Source organism: Scyliorhinus torazame, chromosome 25 (genome assembly GCF_047496885.1).
Source record: "Scyliorhinus torazame isolate Kashiwa2021f chromosome 25, sScyTor2.1, whole genome shotgun sequence".
Taxonomy (NCBI): Eukaryota; Metazoa; Chordata; class Chondrichthyes; order Carcharhiniformes; family Scyliorhinidae; genus Scyliorhinus; species Scyliorhinus torazame.
In genome coordinates, this window is record NC_092731.1 from 16,085,273 (window position 1) to 16,107,469 (window position 22,197).

The 22,197-nt window shown below is 52.1% G+C and overlaps 1 protein-coding gene across 2 annotated transcripts in view; it reads right to left on the minus strand.

Annotated features, from left to right (window-relative positions):
• Window positions 1-446: 446 nt before the first annotated feature.
• LOC140402357 (exocyst complex component 3-like protein 2) overlaps window positions 447-22,197 on the minus strand; it is a 43,226-nt gene continuing 21,475 nt past the window's right edge. For both annotated transcript variants that reach the window (XM_072490080.1, XM_072490081.1), the window contains exons 5-12: window positions 19,936-20,040; window positions 18,420-18,520; window positions 14,512-14,622; window positions 11,543-11,678; window positions 9,777-9,899; window positions 6,988-7,143; window positions 6,084-6,205; window positions 447-1,812 (exon numbers count right to left, since the gene is read on the minus strand). In XM_072490080.1, the coding sequence (XP_072346181.1) occupies window positions 1,560-1,812; window positions 6,084-6,205; window positions 6,988-7,143; window positions 9,777-9,899; window positions 11,543-11,678; window positions 14,512-14,622; window positions 18,420-18,520; window positions 19,936-20,040 (1,107 nt within the window). In that variant the 3' untranslated portion in view covers window positions 447-1,559. The remainder of the gene's footprint in view (window positions 1,813-6,083; window positions 6,206-6,987; window positions 7,144-9,776; window positions 9,900-11,542; window positions 11,679-14,511; window positions 14,623-18,419; window positions 18,521-19,935; window positions 20,041-22,197) is intronic.

The following is a 22,197-nucleotide window of genomic DNA, read 5'->3' on the forward strand; positions in this document are numbered from 1 at the left end:
GGGAGCCACCCTGCCCTAAGGACTTGCACCTGGAGGCCTCCAGTCCCCTAGGGGACCCCCACGAGTGCCATTCCGTCTGGTCCCCGTTTGTGGAGACCAGCGCTGCATGGTGCTCGCCCGAGGTCTCTAAGGCGAAGGGGAAAGATCCCGACACCTCAGGCACCTCTAACGGCCTCGCTCTACCAGGCAGATCCACGTCGCGAGATCGCGTTAGATCTTGCGAGCCTGGTAGATTGCGGGAGTGGGGTCTCCCGGCTTCTATCGGCCACGCTGAGTCGCGGCGAGCTGCTTTTCGGGTGCCCCGTGACCGTTGGATCGCGCCCATCCTGTCAGCCCCCACTCCGTCGAACCCCCCCCCCTCTGAATCTGACAGGTTTCAATACGATCCACCACTCGCTCTGCTAAATCCCTCGTCCCTGTGCGAAAGAAGGAAGACGGGACATGGAAAAGATAAAATAGCTTTATTTCGCTTCAATTATACATATGCTTTTCGCAATCTGAATTTACACAATCTCCGTGATTTGATCAGTCATATTCCAAAGGGACTTCCCCCGTGGGGGGGGGGGGGAATATCCTTTACACGTACAGAGAGGCGCTGATGTCGCGGACCATCCCACGGGGGGGGCTCCAGTCGAAGGGGGCTGTCATTCCTGGATTCCCGTTATAAAATAATTACTAGGGTATCCCGCAGAGGTCGGAGCGTTGGATCCTGTGCAGGTTCCCACAGAGGCTGAAAATTAAACTCCTCACATTAGCGGACCTCGGGGAGGGGAGGGGGGGGGGGCGGGGTTGGAGATTTGGAATGTTATGTTCAATTATCCCGACTGGGGTAGAGGCGAAACCGTTGGAAGGTGAGGTTTCGACTGTCTGCGTTCAACTTGTGACGTTACGCTCTGCGCGGCTCAAGGGAATCCTTGAAGGCTCATTGGGATTTCCCCTCTGCTCTGCTGGGTTTTATTTAGGCTCGTATAGTCATTACGGCGTATTCAGCCCATCACATCAAATCCATTATGGCTCTTTTTAGAGAATGGGGGGGGGGGGGGGGGGGGTATGTTGGAATTTGCCTTCTTCCAATATTTGATTGCCAAGTCCATGCCAATTCTGGTATCTGCTGTCCCAGGGGAGGTACAGCGCTCCCTCAGGAGCCCTACGCCAACCCAACACATTGCCTCAAGCCTCAAACTCAGTCAACCGCCCCCGAACTGCGCCGGGGCGCCATACTTGCCCATTACCCACTGAGGCCGAGGTCGCCAACTAGCCCGACATCGGGGGCACCCCGATCACCTGGGATGAATTTTCAGATGGGGGGGGGGCCAGAGGTGAAGGGATAGTGTGTGCCTCTCCGGGACGGGAAGTGCCAGATCCTCAACGTCCAGACCCCACCCTCTAACGGGACGGGTTGAAGGGTCAGTTCCCCGAGGTGTTCTGAGAAATCGAGATGCACCTTACGATCCGCCGATCTCAAGCCCCCCCCCCAACTCGGCGGTGCGCAGGGTTTAATTATTTCCCAAAGCACGGATGGATGGGATGGACTACCACTAGGATCCCGCCTCCACCGGTCAGCTGGTGTGGGCGTTGCGACGGCGGAACATGGAGAAGCATCCCGCTGGGCAGCCGGAGAAGTGGCGCATGTCGAGGCTGATGCAACGCATTTCGGGCATGGTAGCAATCTCGGCGAAAAGCGCTCGGTCGCGGGATGGGGCGGGTCCACTATCGTTGCTGTCGAAGTCTTGTAGCGTTTCCAAGATGTTCTGCCGGTTGACTTGGTTAATGTCCCCCCTTACGTTCAACATGGCTGAGATGTGGTCCTTACTGTGGGGAGAATGGAGAATGAAAGGGAGAATTTTATTGCCAAGCTCATTTTTCCAGGTTTTCACAGTCAATGGCGGAGCAGTGGTGCCCATCGCCGATAAAGATTTTGCGATATCTGAGTTGAGAATTCCTCTTTCCCCAATAGCAGTATAAATCTGGGATCAAGTCATGGGATCCTCAGATGTGCAGCATCAGTGATGCCAATAAGCAAGGTAAGCAGCCAATCACATTCAAGCATTCCAACAGACAGCAAACCAGGAAGTCAAAGGAACTGAAAAACCTTTAGTTTCTTAATTTACTTTTTCAGACAGCGGAGTTGACGAGTATGATAAAGACAGAAAAACTCAGCAGGTCAGTCAGCATCTGTGGAGAGGGTCAGAGTTAACGTTTCACACCGAAATGATCCCTCTGCAAAAGGACCAACGAATATCACTGGGTTGAGCTTAAAGTAAAGATAGACAAACATTTTTAAAAAAGAAATTATGAATTTTAAAACGGTGGCGCGGTGGTTAGCACTGCTGCCTCACAGCGGCAGGGACCCGGGTTCGATTCCGGCCTCGGGTGACTGTCCGTGCGGAGTCTGCACGTTCTCCCCCATGTGCGCGTGGGTTTCCTCCGGGTGCTCCGGTTTCCTCCCACAGCCACAAAGATGTGCAGGTTAGGTGAGGTTACGGGGATGGGGAGGGGGAGTGGGTCTGGGTAGGGTGCCCTTCAGGGGGCCAGGGCAGCATGGGCTGAATGGCCTCCTTTTGCACTGTAAGGATTCTATGATTTTGACCCAGACAGTGAAGGAACGGACGATATATTTCCAAGTCGGGGTGGTGAGTGTCTGGGAGAGGAACCTCCAGGTGGTGGGGTGAAAATTAGTTTTAGAAAACATCAGTTCCCCCAAAGTGTCAATGACAACTTCAGTTTCACCTCCTTTGTTTTTGACAGGAAATTTAAGGATTTATTTTCCGATCGGATCTCCTCCATTTAGACTAAACACAGCCATTAATTAGTAGTTTCCTTAGTTACGGGATTATACTTAATGTTAAGGAATCTCACATGACTGGATATTCTGTATCACCCAGAGGCAACCGAGATTCTCACAGGCCCTCATTATCAGGCCTGGGGTGTTTTTTTTGCGTGATTGCAATTTCCTTTGCTCATGGGAGCTTGCTGTGCACAAATTGTCTGCCGCCAGTTCAGCGCAGCACAAGAGCGGGCGGTAAAGGGTCCTGGAAGGTTGTGGAAGGCGCTACGTAAATGTGTGTGCCTGCACAGGCACCAGTTCCTCTCGCCCGAAGACCAGTTCTGTCCTTGCTGCACATTCCCAGATGGCAAACGGCATCAGGCCACTCGACTATGAAGGGCCTCGCAACTGACTCCAACCCTGTCCTCTGCAACCTCTCCCCCCACCGGGTTAGTGAGGGGATGACACTGAATGGTTTGATTTTATTTTTTCTCAGGAGGTGGGCGTCACTGGGCCGGGCCAGCATTTGTTGCCCGTCCCTAATTGCCCCTCGAACTGAATGTCTCGCTCGGCCATTTCAGACGCGCAGTTAAGAGTCACATTTGCTGTGGGTCTGGAGTCACGTGTAGGCCAGACCGGGTAAGGACGGCAGATTTCCTTCCCGATTAACGACAATCGCTGATCGTTGTCACGGTCGCCGTTACTGAAACCAGCTTTCAATCCCAGATTTTATCCATTGAATTTGAATTCCACCAACTGCCGGGGTGGGATTCGAACCCGTGTCCCTGCCGTCATTATCCTGGGCCTTGGGATTACCCAACCAGTGATATTCCCGCCAGGCCACCATTTCCCCTGAGATTTGTAACTCCCCATCGCCATCATGGCAAGCTCATGTGTGTACGGGTGGACATGTCATGCGAACAGGACTGGGTTGTGATGCACTCAAGGGTCGAATATCCTGTTTTAAAGCGCCGCATGCACAGGAGGTTTTAACGAGCAAGCGGCAATCCCTTCGGGGTGGGGAGGGGAGGGGAAGGAAAGGGGAAATTGAGTTCCTAATTTGTTCTACAATAAATCCTGTGAAGACCTTCTTCCCGGGCAGAGAGCCACGGATGATATTATTGTCAGGAAATGAGACAGAAAATTACTCGACTTGTTTTTCCCTCACGCGGATTGACATTCGTGTCTTGTCGGTACCCAGGACGGCCGCTGGGGCAGGAGGTGCTGCAGATTCCACTTCCCGTTCTCCGGCCCTCGCCAGAGTCTTGCTTCCTCCCCTTTGTTACAAGTAGGGATTCCAAAACGAAACAGGAAAATCAAGCCCCTGCCACAAATCATCAGCGGTTGAGACCTGCAGCATCAGGATGCCAAACGGCCCAGAAAAAGAGAGGCGGAAAAATAACAAAATAAAAAGGGCAATTGATAACGGCAGGCCAGAACCCCACCCTTGGTGACGCATCCTACCGAACCCCCCCCCCCCTGCCAAAAGGAATGGAAGGGAATATTTTTACATTTGTATTGTCTTCCTCTCTGGGTCCCATTCTCGGGAGTTTACATAAGTTCAGGAAGATTGCGTAGGCGCGGAGCAGTCAATCCAATTGTTTTGCCCATTCAAAGGCTGGAGGAAGCATTTAGATGGTCTTAGAGTGGGACATCGGCGCTGCCTCACGGCGCCAGGGACCCGGGTTCGATTCCCGGCTTGCGTCACTGTCTGTGCGGAGTCTGCACATCCTCCCCGTGTGTGCGTGGGTTTCCTCCGGGTGCTCCGGTTTCCTCCCGCAAGTCCAAAGATTGGCCGTGATAAAATTGTCCTTTAGTGTCCAAAAAAGGTGGGGTTAGGGGGATAGGGTGTGGGTGGGGGGTGTGCTTCTTCAGGGGGTCGGTGCAGAATCGATGGGCTGAATGGCCTTTTTCTCCACTGTAGGGATTCAATGATGCATTGACCCCGCCCGCTTGACCTTGTCTAGGGTTGCCAACATTCCTGGAGGTCTCATTACATGACCCCCCCCCCCAACAAAGCTCCAGCCATTATTCGGCCAACACATCCGTCCTTGTGACGTCCGGCCTTCCTGCGCCAATCAGAAAGCAAAGAGACCCATTCCCCAATTGGATGATATTTGACTGCCACCAAACCACCTTTTCAATATTTTTATATTTGGTACGGAGGAATGTTCAACGAAAATGACAAAAAAAACAATCTCTTTTTAATGTCCCGATGATTTTTCTCCAGGGTCGCACCCAGCTGTGTCCTGGAGAATGATCGACAGAATTCCTACAGTTCAGAAGGAGGCCATTTGGTCCATTGCCATCTGGGCGACGCTCTGAAAGAGCACCCCACCCAAGTCCACCCCCCCCCCCATTCTATCTCCGTCAACCCACCTAACCTTTAGGACATTCATTTATCACGGCCAATCCACCTAACCTGCACATCTTTGGACTGTGGGAGGAAACCGGAGCGCCCGGAGGAAACCCACGCACACACGCGGAGGATGTGCAGACTCCGCACAGACAGTGACCCAGCCGGGAATCGAACCCGGGTCCCTGGCGCTGACGGTCAGCCGAGGCCGGAATTGAACCCGGGGCCCTGGCGCTGTGAGGCAGCAGTGCTAACCACTGTGCCACCGTGCCTTAAAAAAAAGGCCACCTTGCGGTGATGACCGACACGATCAGAGAGCTGGGCTTCCGTCGACGTCGTGGGAAGAAGCCCCGCCCTGTAGGGCTCAGGAGTGGGAGCATCCGGGACTATAAGCTCCAGGCAGGAGCGCAGGGAACCCGGACGAACCTGGATCGTTAGGGCGAGGAGGGATCAGGCACCCTAGCGGGGAGGGAGTTGGGGGAGGAAGGAGGGGAGAGGAGATGCCTCCATTTTGAAGGCCCTCTCTCCTACCTTCCTTCCCTAGCAACCCACTGCTTCTTTCAAGCCTGAGGTTTTCTGATTGGCTCCCCACCTTCGAGGGGCGGTCTAGCTGTTCTTCATTGGATGGCCAACCTATCTCCAGGTGACCAATTAAGAGGGGGGGGGGGGGGGGTTCCCCCACCCTCATGAAAATCATCGGTGACTGACCCCCCCCCCAACTTCCCCCAACCACAGGAGCAGATTTGGGAGCCGGGAATGTTCTGGACCTCTGACATTGAGGAGAAGACCCGTTGGACTTCGGGGGTAGGGTGGGGGGGGCTTTGCTGCTTTCCCTTTCAAATATTTGCCTCGCGAAAGCTCCAGTAGCCTAACGCCGGGTGACGTCAACCTCCAAATGTTTCCCGCGCAAACCATAGCCGGCGGGGAGTGCAGGGCAGCCGGGGAAGGGCCTCAACTCACCGGACATCAGGGTAACTGTCCACCAGGGCCCCCACTTCCATCTGAACCGAGGTGGCGTCGTTCAGTCTGACGATCTCCGCCAGGTGGTGGATGGCAGGGTCCAGCCAGGTCGCGGTGGAATTCTGGGGGAAGGAACGGCAGAAAGGACAAATTAGCCGGAATGCAGCCTCGAGGCTAGAGTTCTCCATCGTGGGGCAGGCGGGTTTTCCAGCCTCGAGCGGTGCTTCCCAGGGCCCAGTAGTGTTTCCCAGTTCGATGTCCTTGCTTAAGGGAGAATAAAGCTGCTCAAGAAACAGTTCAGAATTGACTGATTCCTGGCAGGAAGGGGTTGATCGTATTAGGATAGGGCCGGTTCTCACTGGAATGAAAGGAATCAGAGGCCGGTACAGACTCGATGGGCCGAAGGGCCATTTCTGTGCTCGATGACTCTGCCAGGGCCGGGGGGGGGGGGGGGGGGGGGGGGGGGGGGGGGGGGGGGGGATAGTGGGGTTGGCCCAGAGGTGGGCTGTGGGGTTGGGTCCGCAACACCATTACCGCAGCTGGCAAGGCAGCCACGCAGCTGCTCATACCGCTGACAGCCGGCTGTAAACCTGGTGCCCTGGGTCGTATAGGTGACCCCACACCCCGTGGCACCCCTCTGGCCCCAGCCGGCCCATCAGCTGTATGGGCCCTCTCCAACACAACCTGCCCTATCTTCTCGGCCTCGGTCAGTGTGTGTGTGTGGCGGGGGGGGGGGGGGGGGGGGGGGGGCTGGCTCGAGGGGCCGAGTGGCACACTCCTGCTACCCAATTTCTGTGGCTCCCTGTTTTGAGACCTCCGAGCGCGGGGAGTTGCTGGGGGGGGGGGGGGGCGACCAAACAGAACTGGCCACCTGGTGGGGCCTTTCGACAGACGGTCGACTCACCAGATTTTCAAACAGCTCTTTCAATTTGGCACCCTCGTCCGTCAGCCGCCCTGCCACCTGTCCTCGCATTGCCGTCGAGTTGCAGATTATCCGTACCTGGAGCACGGCCCCCAAGTACTCGATGACCACGTGCTTGTGCACGGCATTGACCAATTCCTGGGTTTGAAAAATACAAACGTTTGTTTCTGACTTTGCTTTGATGCACTGAGGGTTCAAATCGGCGCAGGGGTTCGCTACGGTTACAGAATTAAAACGAGACGTCTCTCAGTTGGGCGGGCGCTAAGCTGAAGGTCTGAAGGTTCAGCCCAGGATTTTGACATGAAGCCACCCGCTGGCGTTTGATGTACCGTCAATTACCACGAGACGAGAATGGTGAAACAATCGAGGCTTTATTGCACAAGATGCTGTGCCTCCTGCAGCTGGAACCAGAATGGGAGCAGCCCAGGAGAGCACACACTTTTGTACCCCGCCTGCTGGGAGGAGCCAGCAGGCTGGGATTTACTGTGGTACCTGTAATATAATGGCAGTACCGTAATACATGCAATGTGTTACTAGTGGTGTTTACCACAGCTTTCCTCGCCGTCTGCGAATTTGCCTTGTGTTTATCCTGGGAGAGGGAGCGCGCGATGTCCACAGGCGCCCTCCTGGCCTCCCGTTCCCGTTGGGCGCCGCAAGAGCTGGGGGTCCTTAATGACCCCAATAATCACGTTTTGGTTTGACGGTTTAAGTCTCATTGGCGATTCGCTTTTTGGTTCAGGCATTTTCCCTTTAAAGGCACTGTCCCTTTAATTTGTCCCACGGTTTATTTAATTTGCATTAATTGGTTATTTGTGTTCATCAAAATATTTGTGGTATGGGGAGGGGAAGGCTGTCAGGACTGTGCACAGTGACCGTATACATTGCAGTCGTATAAAGAACAAAGAACAAAGAAAAATTACAGCACAGGAACAGGCCCTTCGGCCCTCCAAGCCCGCGCCGATCCAGATCCTCTATCTAAAACTGTCGCCTATTTTCTAAGGATCTGTATCCCTCTGCTCCCTGCCCATTCATGTATCTGTCTAGATTCATCTTAAATGACGCTATCGTGCCCACCTCTACCACCTCCGCCGGCAATGCGTTCCAGGCACCCACCACCCTCTGGGTAAAGAACTTTCCACGCATATCTCCCTTAAACTTTTCCCCTCTCACCTTGAACTCGTGACCCCTAGTAATTGAGTCCCCCACTCTGGGAAAAAGCTTCTTGCTATCCACCCTGTATACCTCTCATGATTTTTGTAGACCTCAATGAGGTCCCCCCTCAACCTCCGTCTTTCTAATGAAAATAATCCTAATCTACTCAACCTCTCTTCATAGCTAGCACCCTCCATACCAGGCAATATTCTGGTGAACCTCCTCTGCACCCTCTCCAAAACATCCACATCCTTTTGGTAATGTGTACCAGAACTGTACGCAGTATTCCAAATGTGGCCGAACCAAAGTCTTATACAACTGTAACATGGCCTGCCGACTCTTGTACTCAATACCCCTTCCGATGAAGGAAAGCATGCCGTAAGCCTTCTTGACCACTCTATCGACCTGCGCAGCCACCTTCAGAGTACAATGGACCTGAACACCCAGATCTCTCTGTGCACCAATTTTCCCCAGGGCTTTTTCATTAGACACACAGTAGGATAGTAAACCTGTGAGACGGCACATATTGAGACAGGCGCCTTTCTAAATGCAACTTGTTGACAAACCACCAGGAACACTGACTGACTATCTCCTCCCTCATCGAACCATTGCAAGGTCAAGAGGATAATAGTAATAATCTTTATTACTGTCACATTAACACTGCAATGAAGTTACTTTGAAAATCCCCCAGTCGCCACACTCCGGCGCTTGTTCGGATGCAAAGAACAAAGAACTATACAGCGCAGGAACAGGCCCTTCGGCCCTCCAAGCCTGTACTGGTCATGATACCACCCTTGGCCAAAACCCTCAGCACTTCCTTGCACCGTATCCCTCTATACCCGTCCTATCCATGTGTTTGTCGAGATGCCTTTTGATCGCCGTTAATGTATCTGCTTCCACAACCTCCCCTGGCAACGCGTTCCAGGCACTCACCACCCTCTGCGTAAAAAACCTGCCTCGCACATCTCCTCTAAACTTTGCCCCAGGGACCTTAAACCTATGCCCCCTGGTGACTGACCCCTCCACCCTGGGAAAGAGTGCCTGCCCATCCACTGTATCCATGGCCCTCATAATCTTGTAGACCTCTATCAGGTCGCCCCTCAACCTCCGTCTTTCTAATGAAAACAGTCCGAGTCTATTCAGCCTCTCCACATAGCTAACACCCTCCATACCAGGCAACATCCTGGTAAACCCCCTCTGCACCCTCTCCAAAGCCCACACATCCTGCTGGTAGTGTGGCGACCAGAATTGTGCGCAATATTCCAAGTGCGGCCTTACCAAGGTTCTATACAACTGTTGCGTGACTGCCAGTTCTTCTACACGATGCCCCGTCCAATGAAGGCAAGCATTCCACACTGAGGAAGAATTCAGAATGTCCAATTCGCCTAACAAGCGCGTCTTTCCAGACATGTGGGAGGAAACCGGAGCGCCCGGAGGAAACCCACGCAGACACGGGGAGGATGTGCAGACTCCGCACAGACAGTGACCCCAAGCCGGGAATCGAACCCGGGTCCCTGGCGCTGTGAAGCAACAGTGCTAACCACTGTGCTACCGTGCTGCCCAAACATGTTGAGGTCCCGCCGAGGCGAGGTTGAGGAAGCAGATTAATGTCGCCGTACCTGGTACGGTTGGTTTTGAATTTTTCGGAGCTGGTTGAAGTGCTGCTTGAGGCTGGTGGTGATACATTCGAAACTCTCTGAGCTTTGCAACCATTTCTTCTTCAGCAGCTTGGCAAAGTTTGGCTGTAAGATGAAGAACGAAGACAATGGATTTTTATAAAAACAATAAAAACCGGTCAGACACCCGGTTTAATATGCATCTCCTCCGCCCATCATTCCCGAGAGGAATCGCTTCCTGGTACCTCACGCCACTCTTGGCGTGTGACCTTCGGCTTTTGACCCTGGGCCCAGCCTAATGCCCACACGCATGGTTCCCTTTTCCAGACAATGAACAGGACCAAGAGCCCAGATTGACGTTCTCCTGCTCAACATTGATGATGCCCAATGCAGTGTCCAAACTGGCTACCCAGATGTTACCCAGATGTTTAGCCAGCTATGGAGTAACATAGCTATGGAGTAACTATGGCATGAGACAGTGTTTGTTACCAAGCCACAATAAAGCGCAGAATCTTGACGTCAACATATTTGTTAATGTCAAAGACAGAGGTATGGTTCAGAGAAACAGGTGATTGGCAGTGAGACTGAACAATCAATATAAATAGGGGATAACTGGGACACTGGGCTGAGTGGGGAATGGCTGTGAGACTGAACAATCAATATAATTAGGGGATAACTGGGACACTGGGCTGAGTGGGGAATGGCTGTGAGACTGAACAATCAATATAATTAGGGGATAACTGGGACACTGGGCTGAGTGGGGAATGGCTGTGAGACTGAACAATCAATATAATTAGGGGATAACTGGGACACTGGGCTGAGTGGGGGGAGAGCTGTGAGACTGAACAATCAATATAAATAGGGGATAACTGGGACACTGGGCTGAGTGGGGGGAGAGCTGTGAGACTGAACAATCAATATAAATAGGGGATAACTGGGACACTGGGCTGAGTGGGGGAGAGCTGTGAGACTGAACAATCAATATAAATAGGGGATAACTGGGACACGGGGCTGAGTGGGGGGAGAGCTGTGAGACTGAACAATCAATATAAATAGGGGATAACTGGGACACGGGGCTGAGTGGGGGGAGCTGTGAGGCTGAACAATCAATATAAATAGGGGATAACTGGGACACTGGGCTGAGTGGGGGAGAGCTGTGAGACTGAACAATCAATATAAATAGGGGATAACTGGGACACGGGGCTGAGTGGGGGGAGCTGTGAGGCTGAACAATCAATATAAATAGGGGATAACTGGGACACTGGGCTGAGTGGGGGAGAGCTGTGAGACTGAACAATCAATATAAATAGGGGATAACTGGGACACTGGGCTGAGTGGGGGAGAGCTGTGAGACTGAACAATCAATATAAATAGGGGATAACTGGGACACTGGGCTGAGCTGTGAGATCAAACAAGTCAGCAAACTCTCTCAATGAAGAAACGCTCTGAGGGTGGGATTTTATGGCCATTCCCAACGGGATTGACCCCGGCGGTGGAGAGTGTGACCGGTGGCAAACCGTATGGGCAATGGCGGGTCAGGAAGATCGCACTGCTGATCGATACAGGCTACCAGCACCACAAAACATGCTGCGCGAGGGGAGGCAGGAAATGCCGCCCCCTGGCTTGGTTTCGGTTTTGCCAATCAACTTGGATTGTAATTACGATGCTGTGGTGGCTCCGACAATGACGCCCATAGGCATCGCAACCTTGCCGGTGCGAGGCGCCCGCCTGTAATCTGACAACGAGGAGGGAGCACAAGGATCTCTCACCTTCAGTTCGTCAAACAGGTTTTCTGTGAGGAGTTTGTTTCCCCCCCTCGAAACTTTGTCCAGAGAAACCGTCGCTCTCCCCTTCCGTTCTTCACCCTCACCTGGGACCTTCTGCGCCAGGCGCTCGATGTAATCTCTTTAAAAAAAAAAAAACCGTGGCAGAGTCAGGGGATTGGCTGAGGGACGGGGATAGAGAGATCTCATCAGCTGCTCCCTCAGTTCCTTTCCAACCTGTAGTAACCCCCCCACCACGGGACCCAACGGGACCCCACCCCATTGATTAACCGCTGGGCTCGTAGAGCACGGGCTTGTTAACTCGGACAGGTAAAGGCCGGCCAGGGTGGGGACCGGCATCGCTCCCGACTGTTTGTACCGCCCACCACATTGAGGCCTTGCGTGTCTTTAACTAAAATAAACCTTTACGTTTGGACTTTCTTGGGATTCCATGATTATAATACAACCTGAAGCTTACTCCTGGTTATCTGGTGGAGAGTAACCACCGTGTGCCTATTGTAGAGTAACAATACTGCAGATACGAATCATAATGCCGCAGAGAGAGGGGGCATTTGGCCCATCACGCCCATACTAGTCCTCTGTAGATAAATCCACTCAGTCCCATTCCCCCGCTCTATTCCCCCATATCCCTGTAAGTTTATTTCCCTCGAACGCCCATCCAATTTCCTCAAAAAACCATTCAGCATCCCCGCCGCCATCACTCTTGTGGGCAGTGAGTTCCAGATCATGACCACCTCTGCCGAAGCCAGTGGTTCAAGGAAGATTCTTCCTCACACCCCCCCCCCCTTCTATCTCTTGCCCAAAACCTTAAACCTCTCTCCCTCAGTTCTTGTACCATCAATGAATGTTAACATAGAACATAGAAAATACAGCACAGAACAGGCCCTTCGGCCCACGATGTTGTGCCGAACTTTTGTCCTAGATTAAGAACAAATTAATCTACACCCCATCATTCTACAGTAATCCATGTACCTATCCAATAGCCGCTTGAAGGTCCCTAATGTTTCCAACTCAACTACTTCCACAGGCAGTGCATTCCATGCCCCCACAGCAGTTCGTTATCCAACTGGCCAAATTTCCCACTATCCCATGCCTCCTTACTTTCTGCATAAACTTACCATGGGGAACTTTATCAAATGCCTTACTAAAATCCATGTACACTACATCCACTGCTTTACCTTCATCCACGTGCGTGGTCATCTCCTCAAAGAATTCAATAAGACTTGTGAGGCAAGACCTACCCCTCACAAATCCGTGCTGACTATCCCTAATCAAGCAGTGTCTTTCCAGATGCTCAGAAATCCTATCCCTCAGTACCCTTTCCATTACTTTGCCTACCACCGAAGTAAGACTAACTGGTCTGTAATTCCCAGGGTTATCCCTATTCCCTTTTTTGAACAGGGGCACGACATTCGCCACTCTCCAATCCCCTGGTACCACCCCTGTTGACAGTGAGGACGAAAAGATTATTGCCAACGGCTCTGCAATTTCATCTCTTGCTTCCCATAGAATCCTTGGATATATCCCGTCAGGCCCGGGGGACTTGTCTATCCTCAAGTTTTTCAAAATGACCAACACTTCTTCCTTCCTAACAAGTATTTCCTCGAGCTTACCAATCTATTTCACACTGTCCTCTCCAACAATATGGCCCCTCATTCGTAAATACTGAAGAAAAGTACTCGTTCAAGACCTCTCCTATCTCTTCAACGGCCTTTGTTTACCTGTCGCAACCCTGTACACCTCTTATCAACCCCCCCCCCCTCAACCTCTGTCTCTCCCAGGAGAAAACCCTCCCAGCTTCTCCAACCCTAGCCTCGCAGATAAAATCCCCCCCCCCCTCCCCCACCACCACCCAATCCCTGGAAACGTCCTGGTGAATCTCCCTCTCCAGCCCCTCGAACACCCCCCTCCCACGTCCTTTCTGACGTGTGGCGACGAGAACATGAATCAATATTCTTCCAGGCCTGACGATGCCTATGGCGTTTGGCTTGGATTGCCTGTCCTGCTGTCGGGGAACCCACCACTGGCGGAGGGGTGGGTGGGGGAGGGGTGGTCACCTTCAGTGGGACAGGAAGATCCCACCGGCAGAACGCATGGAATATCCCAGCTAAGATCTTAAGAGGTGCAATGCTGTTACTCAAATGGTAATAATATCAAAAGACACGATAATATGGGCAGCACGGTAGCATAGTGGTTAGCACAATTGCTTCACAGCTCCAGGGTCCCAGGTTCAATTCACGGCTTGGGTCACTGCCTGTGCGGAGTCTGCACGTTCTCCCCGTATGTGCGTGGGTTTCCTCCGGGTGCTCCGGTTTCCTCCCACAGTCCAAAGATGTGCGGGTTAGGTGGATTGGCTGTGATAAATTGCCCTTTGTGTCCAAAATTGCCCTTAGTGTTGGGTGGCGTTACTGGGTTATGGGGATAGGGTGAAGGTGTGGGCTTGGGTGGGGTGCTCTTTCCAAGAGCCGGTGCAAACTCGATGGGCCGAATGGCCTCCTTCTGCACTGTAAATTCTATGACAAAAATTCTATGACAAGACAGAAACACTTTTCAACAACATTTTAAACACTCACTTGCATATGGAACTTGAGCACTGCTGAAAGGAGAGACATCCTGCCGAAGTTTTTCATTTTGCACTCAGCAGTCCAAACACAAAAATGCCAAATTTCGTAACGATCTCAACCATTCGTCATACCGGAGCAAAGGATGCTGACTGGTTGGCAAGTCGGCTCTAATTGGCTGAGGCATTTTTTTCCCCTGATGAGTGCAAAATGACAAGTTTCGGCAAAATTGTCTTTTCCCCAAATAGCTCCTACTCCGTGAACGGAATGGGGAGAATGTTAAAAGTAACTTTGTTCGGAAGAAGCTACTTTAATTGTCATCCAAACGAGTCGCGCCCAAGTCCTTATTGAACCGGAGGTTGTGGACCTCCTGGTCGAGAGATGTGCAGTTACCTGAAGGCATGGCAAACGTTCACCAGTGCAATTGTTTGAGGAATAACCCAATCCCCGCGGCCTCTATTTTCGTACCATTGTTCGTAAAATCCCTGCACGCACATCTGAAAGCTGCAAAAAGAAACAAGAGAGATCGGGATCAGGCTTGGCTTCAGAACCCTGGATCGGTAAGTCAGTCAGCCTCCCCGAACAGGCACCGGAATGTGGCGACTAGGGGCTTTTCACAGTATCTTCACTTGAAGCCGACTTTTGACAATAAGCGATAAAAGAAAAAAAAGAAAGATTGCTGGGAGAAGTCAACAACAGGGCATGAGGGAGGAATGTGATTTGACAGATTAGTGACTCAAGTCACACCTTAAATAATCTGGGCGCAATCAATAGATTGGGCAACACAGTGGTTAGCACTGCTGCCTCACAGCACGAGGGTCCCAGGTTCGATCCCCGGCTTGGGTGACTGTCTGTGCGGAGTCTGCGCGTTCTCCCCCGTGTCTGCGTGGGTTTCCTCCGGGCGCTCCGGTTTCCTCCCACAAGTCCCGAAAGACGTGCTTGTTAGGAGAATCGGACATTCTGAATTCTCCCTCTGTGTACCCGAACAGGTGCCGGAATGTGGCGACTAGGGGCTTTTCACAGTAACTTCATTGCAGTGTTAACGTAAGCCCACTTGTGACAGTAAATATAAAAATTTATCCACGCCATTTGTTGCCCATTCTTAATTGCCCTTATTCAGAGGCCATTTATGAGTCAACCACAGGGTCTGGAGTCACGTGTAGGCCAGACTGGGTAAGGACGGCAGATTTCCTCCCCAAAAGGGGCATTAGTGACCCAGATGATATTTTACGACAATTGTTTTGTGGTCAACATCAGGGGCGAAATTCTCCGGTATCGGCGCAATGTCCGCCGACTGGCGCCCAAAATGGCGCAAATCAGTTGGGCATCGCGCCGCCCCAAAGGTGCGGAACGCTCCGCATCTTTGGGGGCTGAGCCCCAACCTTAAGGGGCTAGGCCCGCGCCGAACGAATTTCCGCCCCGCCAGCTGGCGGAAAAGGCCTTTGGTGCCCCGCCAGCTGGCGCGGAAATGACATCTCCGGGCGGTGCATGCGCGGGAGTGTTATCGGCCGCTGACGGCATTCCCACGCATGCGCAGTGGAGGGAGTCTCTTCCGCCTCCGCCATGGTGGAGACCGTGGCGAAGGCGGAAGGAAAAGAGTGCCCCCACGGCACAGGCCCGCCCGCGGATCAGTGGGCCCCGATCGCAGGCCAGGCCACCGTGGGGGCACCCCCTGGGGCCAGATCGCCCCACGCCCCCCCCCAGGACCCCGGAGCCCGCCCGCGCCGCCTTGTCCCGCCGGTAAGGTAGGTGGTTTAATCTACGCCGGCGGGACAGGCATTTTAGCGGTGGGACTTCGGCCCATCCGGGCCGGAGAATCGCGGGGGAGGGGCCCACCAACTGGCGCGGCGCGATTCCCGCCCCCGCCGAATCTCCGGTGCCGGAGAATTCGGCAACTGGCGGGGGCGGGATTCACGCTAGCCCCCGGCGATTCTCCGACCCGGCCCGGGGGGGGGGGGGGGGGGGGTGGTGTCGGAGAATCTCGCCCCAGCCTTCTAATCTGCTGCGGTGGGATTTAAACTCGGATTCCCAGAGCAACACTGGGTCTCGAGAATGCTAGCCCAGTGGCAACACCAGGACAACACCGCCTCTCTTTGAATTATTAATACCCTGCTGCAGGAGCCCTCTGTGAAACGTTGGGCCTCTCCCTAGGGTCCCCTGTATATCATGGCATTTCCAAGCGAACCCCGATAAATGTTGATCAAAGCCAGAAGGTGGGGAGTTCAGGTCCCACTGTGGCGAACAATGTTATGGTTGTGGAAAATTTTGCTCCTTCGTACATAGAGGAGTGGCATATTCTTCTGCGGCGAAATACAGAAATACTGTCCCCCCCAGTGATTCCAGAAGGGCCATATTCCCCACCCTCCCCCCGAGATGTAGGAAAGTGCGTTGGGCAGACACACTGGTGTCATGATATTCAGATAAACATCATGGTGCAAACACACATACACACTGATGGACAGATCAACGGACCAATCAACACACACAACACCACAGCCAATCACAGGCAAGAGCATACACACTATAAAACGGGGAACACAACACTTCCTGCTCATTCCAGCAGGAGACAGCTCAGGGCACAGAGCTCACAGCAAGCCACTCAGACATTCACCATATGCTGAGTGCCTCTCCAAGATAGTGTTAGGGCTGGGTCCACAGGTTAGAGGGTAATGAACGAACCACAGTAACCAGTTTACAGATGTTGTTATTGTTAGTAATAAAACTGAGTTGTACCTTCCGCAACCGTGTTGGTTCGTCTGTGTAGCAGAGCACCCAACACGACAACTGTGTCAAAGGCACTATGTGGATTCCTACAAGCAAGGCGGACGTGGAGACGGCCAATGGTATCAAAAAGGGAACTGGAGTGGCAAATGGCGGGGGTGGGAGCTTGCAGGGCCGCGGGGATAGAGCAGCTGGGGCTGACCGGTGAGCCAGCATGGACCGGGTGGGCCGAATAGCCTCCTTCTGTGTCGTGGTGACCCCCAAGGCTGGAGTATTCGAAGAGAATCACACAGGTCACTGGGTTAAGGGTTGGTGAGCCATCAAACAAACAATGCTCAGTGTTAACGAGGCAGAACGGGTACTGTGCGTAAGAACAATGAGTGACATAACCTGGGGACCCGGGGAGGCGCTTTTTGTGTAGCGTGAAGTGAAGGGATTGAATCTTAAAGGAACCAGAGCTTATACTTTCCACCAATAAATGGCAGTGATTTTGATCCGTTGTCTGTTACTTCCAAGATACATTGGGCGCCTTTGAGTTGTTAACCTGTTACGTTGGCACCAAGCTATTACAAGCTCACCCAATGCCAGTTGAGAGTCTTCAGTCCAGATCTTGACCGTCGGCAGCTGGCTATTGGAACCATAGAATTCCTACAGGGCAAAAGGAGGCCATTTGGCCCATCGGATCTGCACCGACTCTCTGAAAGAGCCGCCTACCTCGGCGAACTCCCCATCGTATCCCCGTAACTCCATCTAGTCTACATACCGTTGGTCACTAAGAGGCAATTTATCGCGGCCAATCCACCCAACCTGCACAACTTCGGACTGCGGGAGGAAACCGGAGCGCCCGGAGGAAACCCACGCGCACACGGGGAGAACGTGCAGACTCCGCACAGGCAGTCACCCACGGCCGGGATCGAACCCGGTTTCCCCAGCGCCATGAGGCAGCAGTGCTAGCCACTGTAGCCTCCGCCATGCCCAACCTCCCAGTTGTGAAAAGATTGGCTGTGGGGGAAATGGCTGCCAAATGATCTGCGAGGATCCCAATCTCTCTGCCCCCCCTGGCTCACTCATACCTCATCCCTTTGACAAGTCTGCACGGCAAGATGCTAGTTCAATTGCCTCCCCTCCCCCGGCTCTTACCAGCTCTCGAATCTGCGCTTGGCAAGTCACCAAGCACGTTTGGTGCCAAATAGATGTGAGATAATTAATTGCCCGGCTCCCCGCAGAATGCATTCTCTGCTCATGCAAGTCTTTGAGAACATTCCTCTGAGATCGAACATGAGATAAAAAAGCCGAGTGCCCTTTGGGGGCCTGAAGATGCAATGAAACAAAAAAAATAAGAGGACGAATTGCATTTACATAGCGCCTTTCCACTGTCTCAAAGGGCTTTTCGGCCAATGGAGTACTCTCGCTGTGGCTTTTGGCAGGTGCACAAAGACACGGTGACGATGTGGGATAGACCCGGAGGCCATTCACTGACTCCCCCCTCCCCCCCCCCCCCCCCCTCCGGTCACCGCCATCACTCCCTCCACCACCCTCGCGCCCCCCCCTTCCGAACCAGCGCACGCTGGAACCCGTACCTCTGCAGGAAGTCAGCCAGGCTGCAGAGGCAGCAGAGAGCAACTTGGGACCCCAGTTCCTCTGTGGCGGCGGCCGATCGTTCAACATGTTCAGTTAGGAGCTGAGGGGAAGAAAAATAGCAGACACGTTGAATGGAGCATTTAAATGGATATTCCTCCATCGGAACCTCCTCTAGAGGGGGAATCTCAACCGTCAGGAATCCCGCTGGGAGGGCCGAAGGGCCTGTTCCTGTGCTGTAATTTTCTTTGTTCTCTTTCAGAGACCGAATCTCACTATCAGGGGAGACCCCAATAAAAGTGGGACTCTCGTCCTCAGGGACCCCTTTTTGGTCCCATCCCTTTTCAAGTCAATTTTTTTCTGATAATGTTTTTAAAAATCAATCTCTTTCTACTCAACAATATCCAAAGTCCTCTGTCCCAGAGAATTCTAAAGGTTCACAACCCCCCAGAATGAAGAAATGTCCTCCAAATGGCCAACCCTGTATCCTGAATCTGTGACCCCCACCCCCCCCCATGGTGTTAATGTTACTGGGGTATTATTACTGAGGCCCCCAAATTAATGCTTTAGAGACGTGAGTTTAAACCCTGCCATATGACAGTACAGGAAATTTAATTTTGATTAATAGACAATAAAAATGTTGACCTTGTTACCAATGGTCACAAGACCTGCCAAGGTCCTTCATAGAATTATAGGATCCCGACAGTGCAGAAGGAGGCCATTCGGCCCATCGAGTCTGCACCGAGCCTCCGAAAGAGCATTCTAACCACGGCCCGCTCCCCCCGCCCTCTCCCCGTAATCCCGCATATTGTTCACGGCTAATCCACTTAACCTGCACATCTTTGGACACTAAGCGGCAATTTAGCGTGGCCAATTTGCCTAACCTGCACATCTTTGGAGTGTGGGAGGAAACTGGAACACCACGCAGACAAGGGGAGAGCGTGCAAACTCCGCACAGGCAGTCACCAGAGGCCGGAATCGAACCCAGGTCCCTGGCGGCGTGAGGCAGCAGTGCTAATCACCGTGCCGCCCAGGAGATTAAGTCTGCCGTCTTTACCAGGTGTGGCCCTCCTGTGACTCCAAACACACAGCAATGTGGTTGACTCTTAATTGCCCTTTTAAGTGGCCAAGCAACGCACTCAGTTGTATCAAACCACTGCCAAAATAAAGATCTTGGGCGTACCCACACCATACGATTTCCAGCAGCTCGCCACCATTTTCTCTGGGGAGGGATATGGGCAATAAATGATGGCCTTGTCGGTGGATTCACACGTCATGAGCAAGTCATTGGAACGTCGGACTTAGGGACAGTAAATTCTATGATTGACAGGAGGAGGCCATTCAGCCTGCGAGCTCTCTCTGTCAACCAATAAGATCACGGCTGATATGGCTGTGGTCCCAACTCCAGTCTCCAGTCCCCCGGGTTCTAATTCGAATTTTAATCCCTGCAGCCTGGGGCAACACCCTGTCTACATCCCCCCCCCCACCCCCCCACACACACTCCACAAATGACATTACCTGAATCACCCTGTTTGCCAGCTCGGAATGAAACGTTCCGCTTCCCTGTTTCCATTTTCCTTGTTCTGTGGAGAGTTCCTGGTCCATGTTTTTTGTAATCTGTGACTTTAAAACATAAAGGAAATAAAGCATAAAGGTTAACTTTGCACTCAGCAAGGCGAAGGATGGTAGTAATGGGGAACGGTATTATTCCCAATGATGGGGAACGGTATTCCTAATGATGGGGAACGGTATTATTCCCAATGATGGGGAACGGTATTATTCCCAATGATGGGGAACGGTATTCCTAATGATGGGGAACGGTATTATTCCCAATGATGGGGAACGGTATTATTCCCAATGATGGGGAACGGTATTCCTAATGATGGGGAACGGTATTATTCCCAATGATGGGGAACGGTATTATTCCCAATGATGGGGAACGGTATTATTCCCAATGATGGGGAACGGTATTCCTAATGATGGGGAACGGTATTATTCCCAATGATGGGGAACGGTATTATTCCTAATGATGGGGAACGGTATTATTCCTAATGATGGGGAATGGTATTCCCAATGATGGGAACGGTATTCCTAATGATGGGGAACGGTATTCCCAATGATAGGGAATGGTATTATTCCCAATGATCGGGAACGGTATTCCCAATGATGGGGAACGGTATTATTCCTAATGATGGGGAATGGTATTATTCCCAATGATGGGGAATCGTATTCCCAATGATGGGGAACGGTATTAATCCCAATGATGGGGAACGGTATTATTCCCAATGATGGGGAACGGTATTATTCCCAATGATGGGCAACGGTATTATTCCTAATGATGGGGAATGGTATTATTCCCAATGATGGGGAGAGGTATTATTCCCAATGATCGGTAACGGTATTCCCAATGATGGGGAATGGTATTATTCCCAATGATGGGGAACGGTATTAATCCCAATGATGGGGAACGTTATTATTCCCAATGATGGGGAATGGTATTATTTCCAATGATGGGGGATCGTATTCCCAATGATGGGAACGGTATTATTCCCAATGATGGGGAACTGTATTATTCCCAATGATGGGGAACGGTGTTCCCAATGATGGGGAATGGTATTATTCCCAATGATGAGGAACGGTATTATTCCCAATGATGGGGAGAGGTATTATTCCCAATGATGGGGAACGGTATTCCCAATGATGGGGAACGGTGTTCCCAATGATGGGGAATGGTATTATTCCCAATGATGAGGAACGGTATTATTCCCAATGATGGGAACGGTATTCCTAATGATGGGGAATGGCATTCCCAATGATGGGGAACGGTATTCCCAATGATGGGGAATGGTATTATTCCCAATGATGGAGAACAGTATTCCCAATAATGGGGAAAGGTACTGTCCCCAATTCAGGCCCCTACAGCATCTCCGAGTTCTCACAGGTCAGGTAAGTGGAATAACATTCCTTCAGCCTCAACAACGAGCCGAAACCCTCCATTCTGAAAGGTGCCTGTTACTGGGCCAGTGTGTCATTTTCCAATTCTTACAAAAGTCTTAGTTTGGTCTCTCTAAGCACCAAACTACCGAGGTCTTGGGACACAGTGGGTGGGGGGGGGGGGGTCCCTTCCTCTTGAGATTGGACCTTCAGATTCGATCCCACCCCAGGACGTGACGGTCAAGGAAGGTGCGCGCGTAACGCGGTCAATCGCGTTGAATATCGACCTGCAAAATCCTTCCAAACGTGCCAAAGACTGACGCTAAGAGCGGGAGAGGCTCCTGATAAGAACATAAGAACATAAGAACTAGGAGCAGGAGTAGGCCATCTGGCCCCTCGAGCCTGCTCCACCATTCAATGAGATCATGGCTGATCTTTTGTGGACTCAGCTCCACTTTCCGGCCCGAACACCATAACCCTTAACCCCTTTATTCTTCAAAAAACTATGATCAGCCAAGCTTGATGGAAAGGACATTAGAGCCACTCCCAGGACTCCAGATTAAGCCATGCATGTAAAAAGTCCATGTTGCCATGTACCCATCCACTCAGGCATCCTGAATTAACTATAACACGCCAGTGCCAGGTTACGTTAGAGTTGCACTATGCTCACCTTCTCATTAGGAACTAGGCCAAGACTAAGGTCAAACTCCCTGCTCCAGCACCTCCTGAGGTTCATCCACCAACACTGGTTCACTCACGCTATTGACCCGAGTGCAGGGGTGGGACACATTAGCGGCCCAGAATATAATAACAACTCCATTTCTGTAGCACCCTTGTAAAATGTAC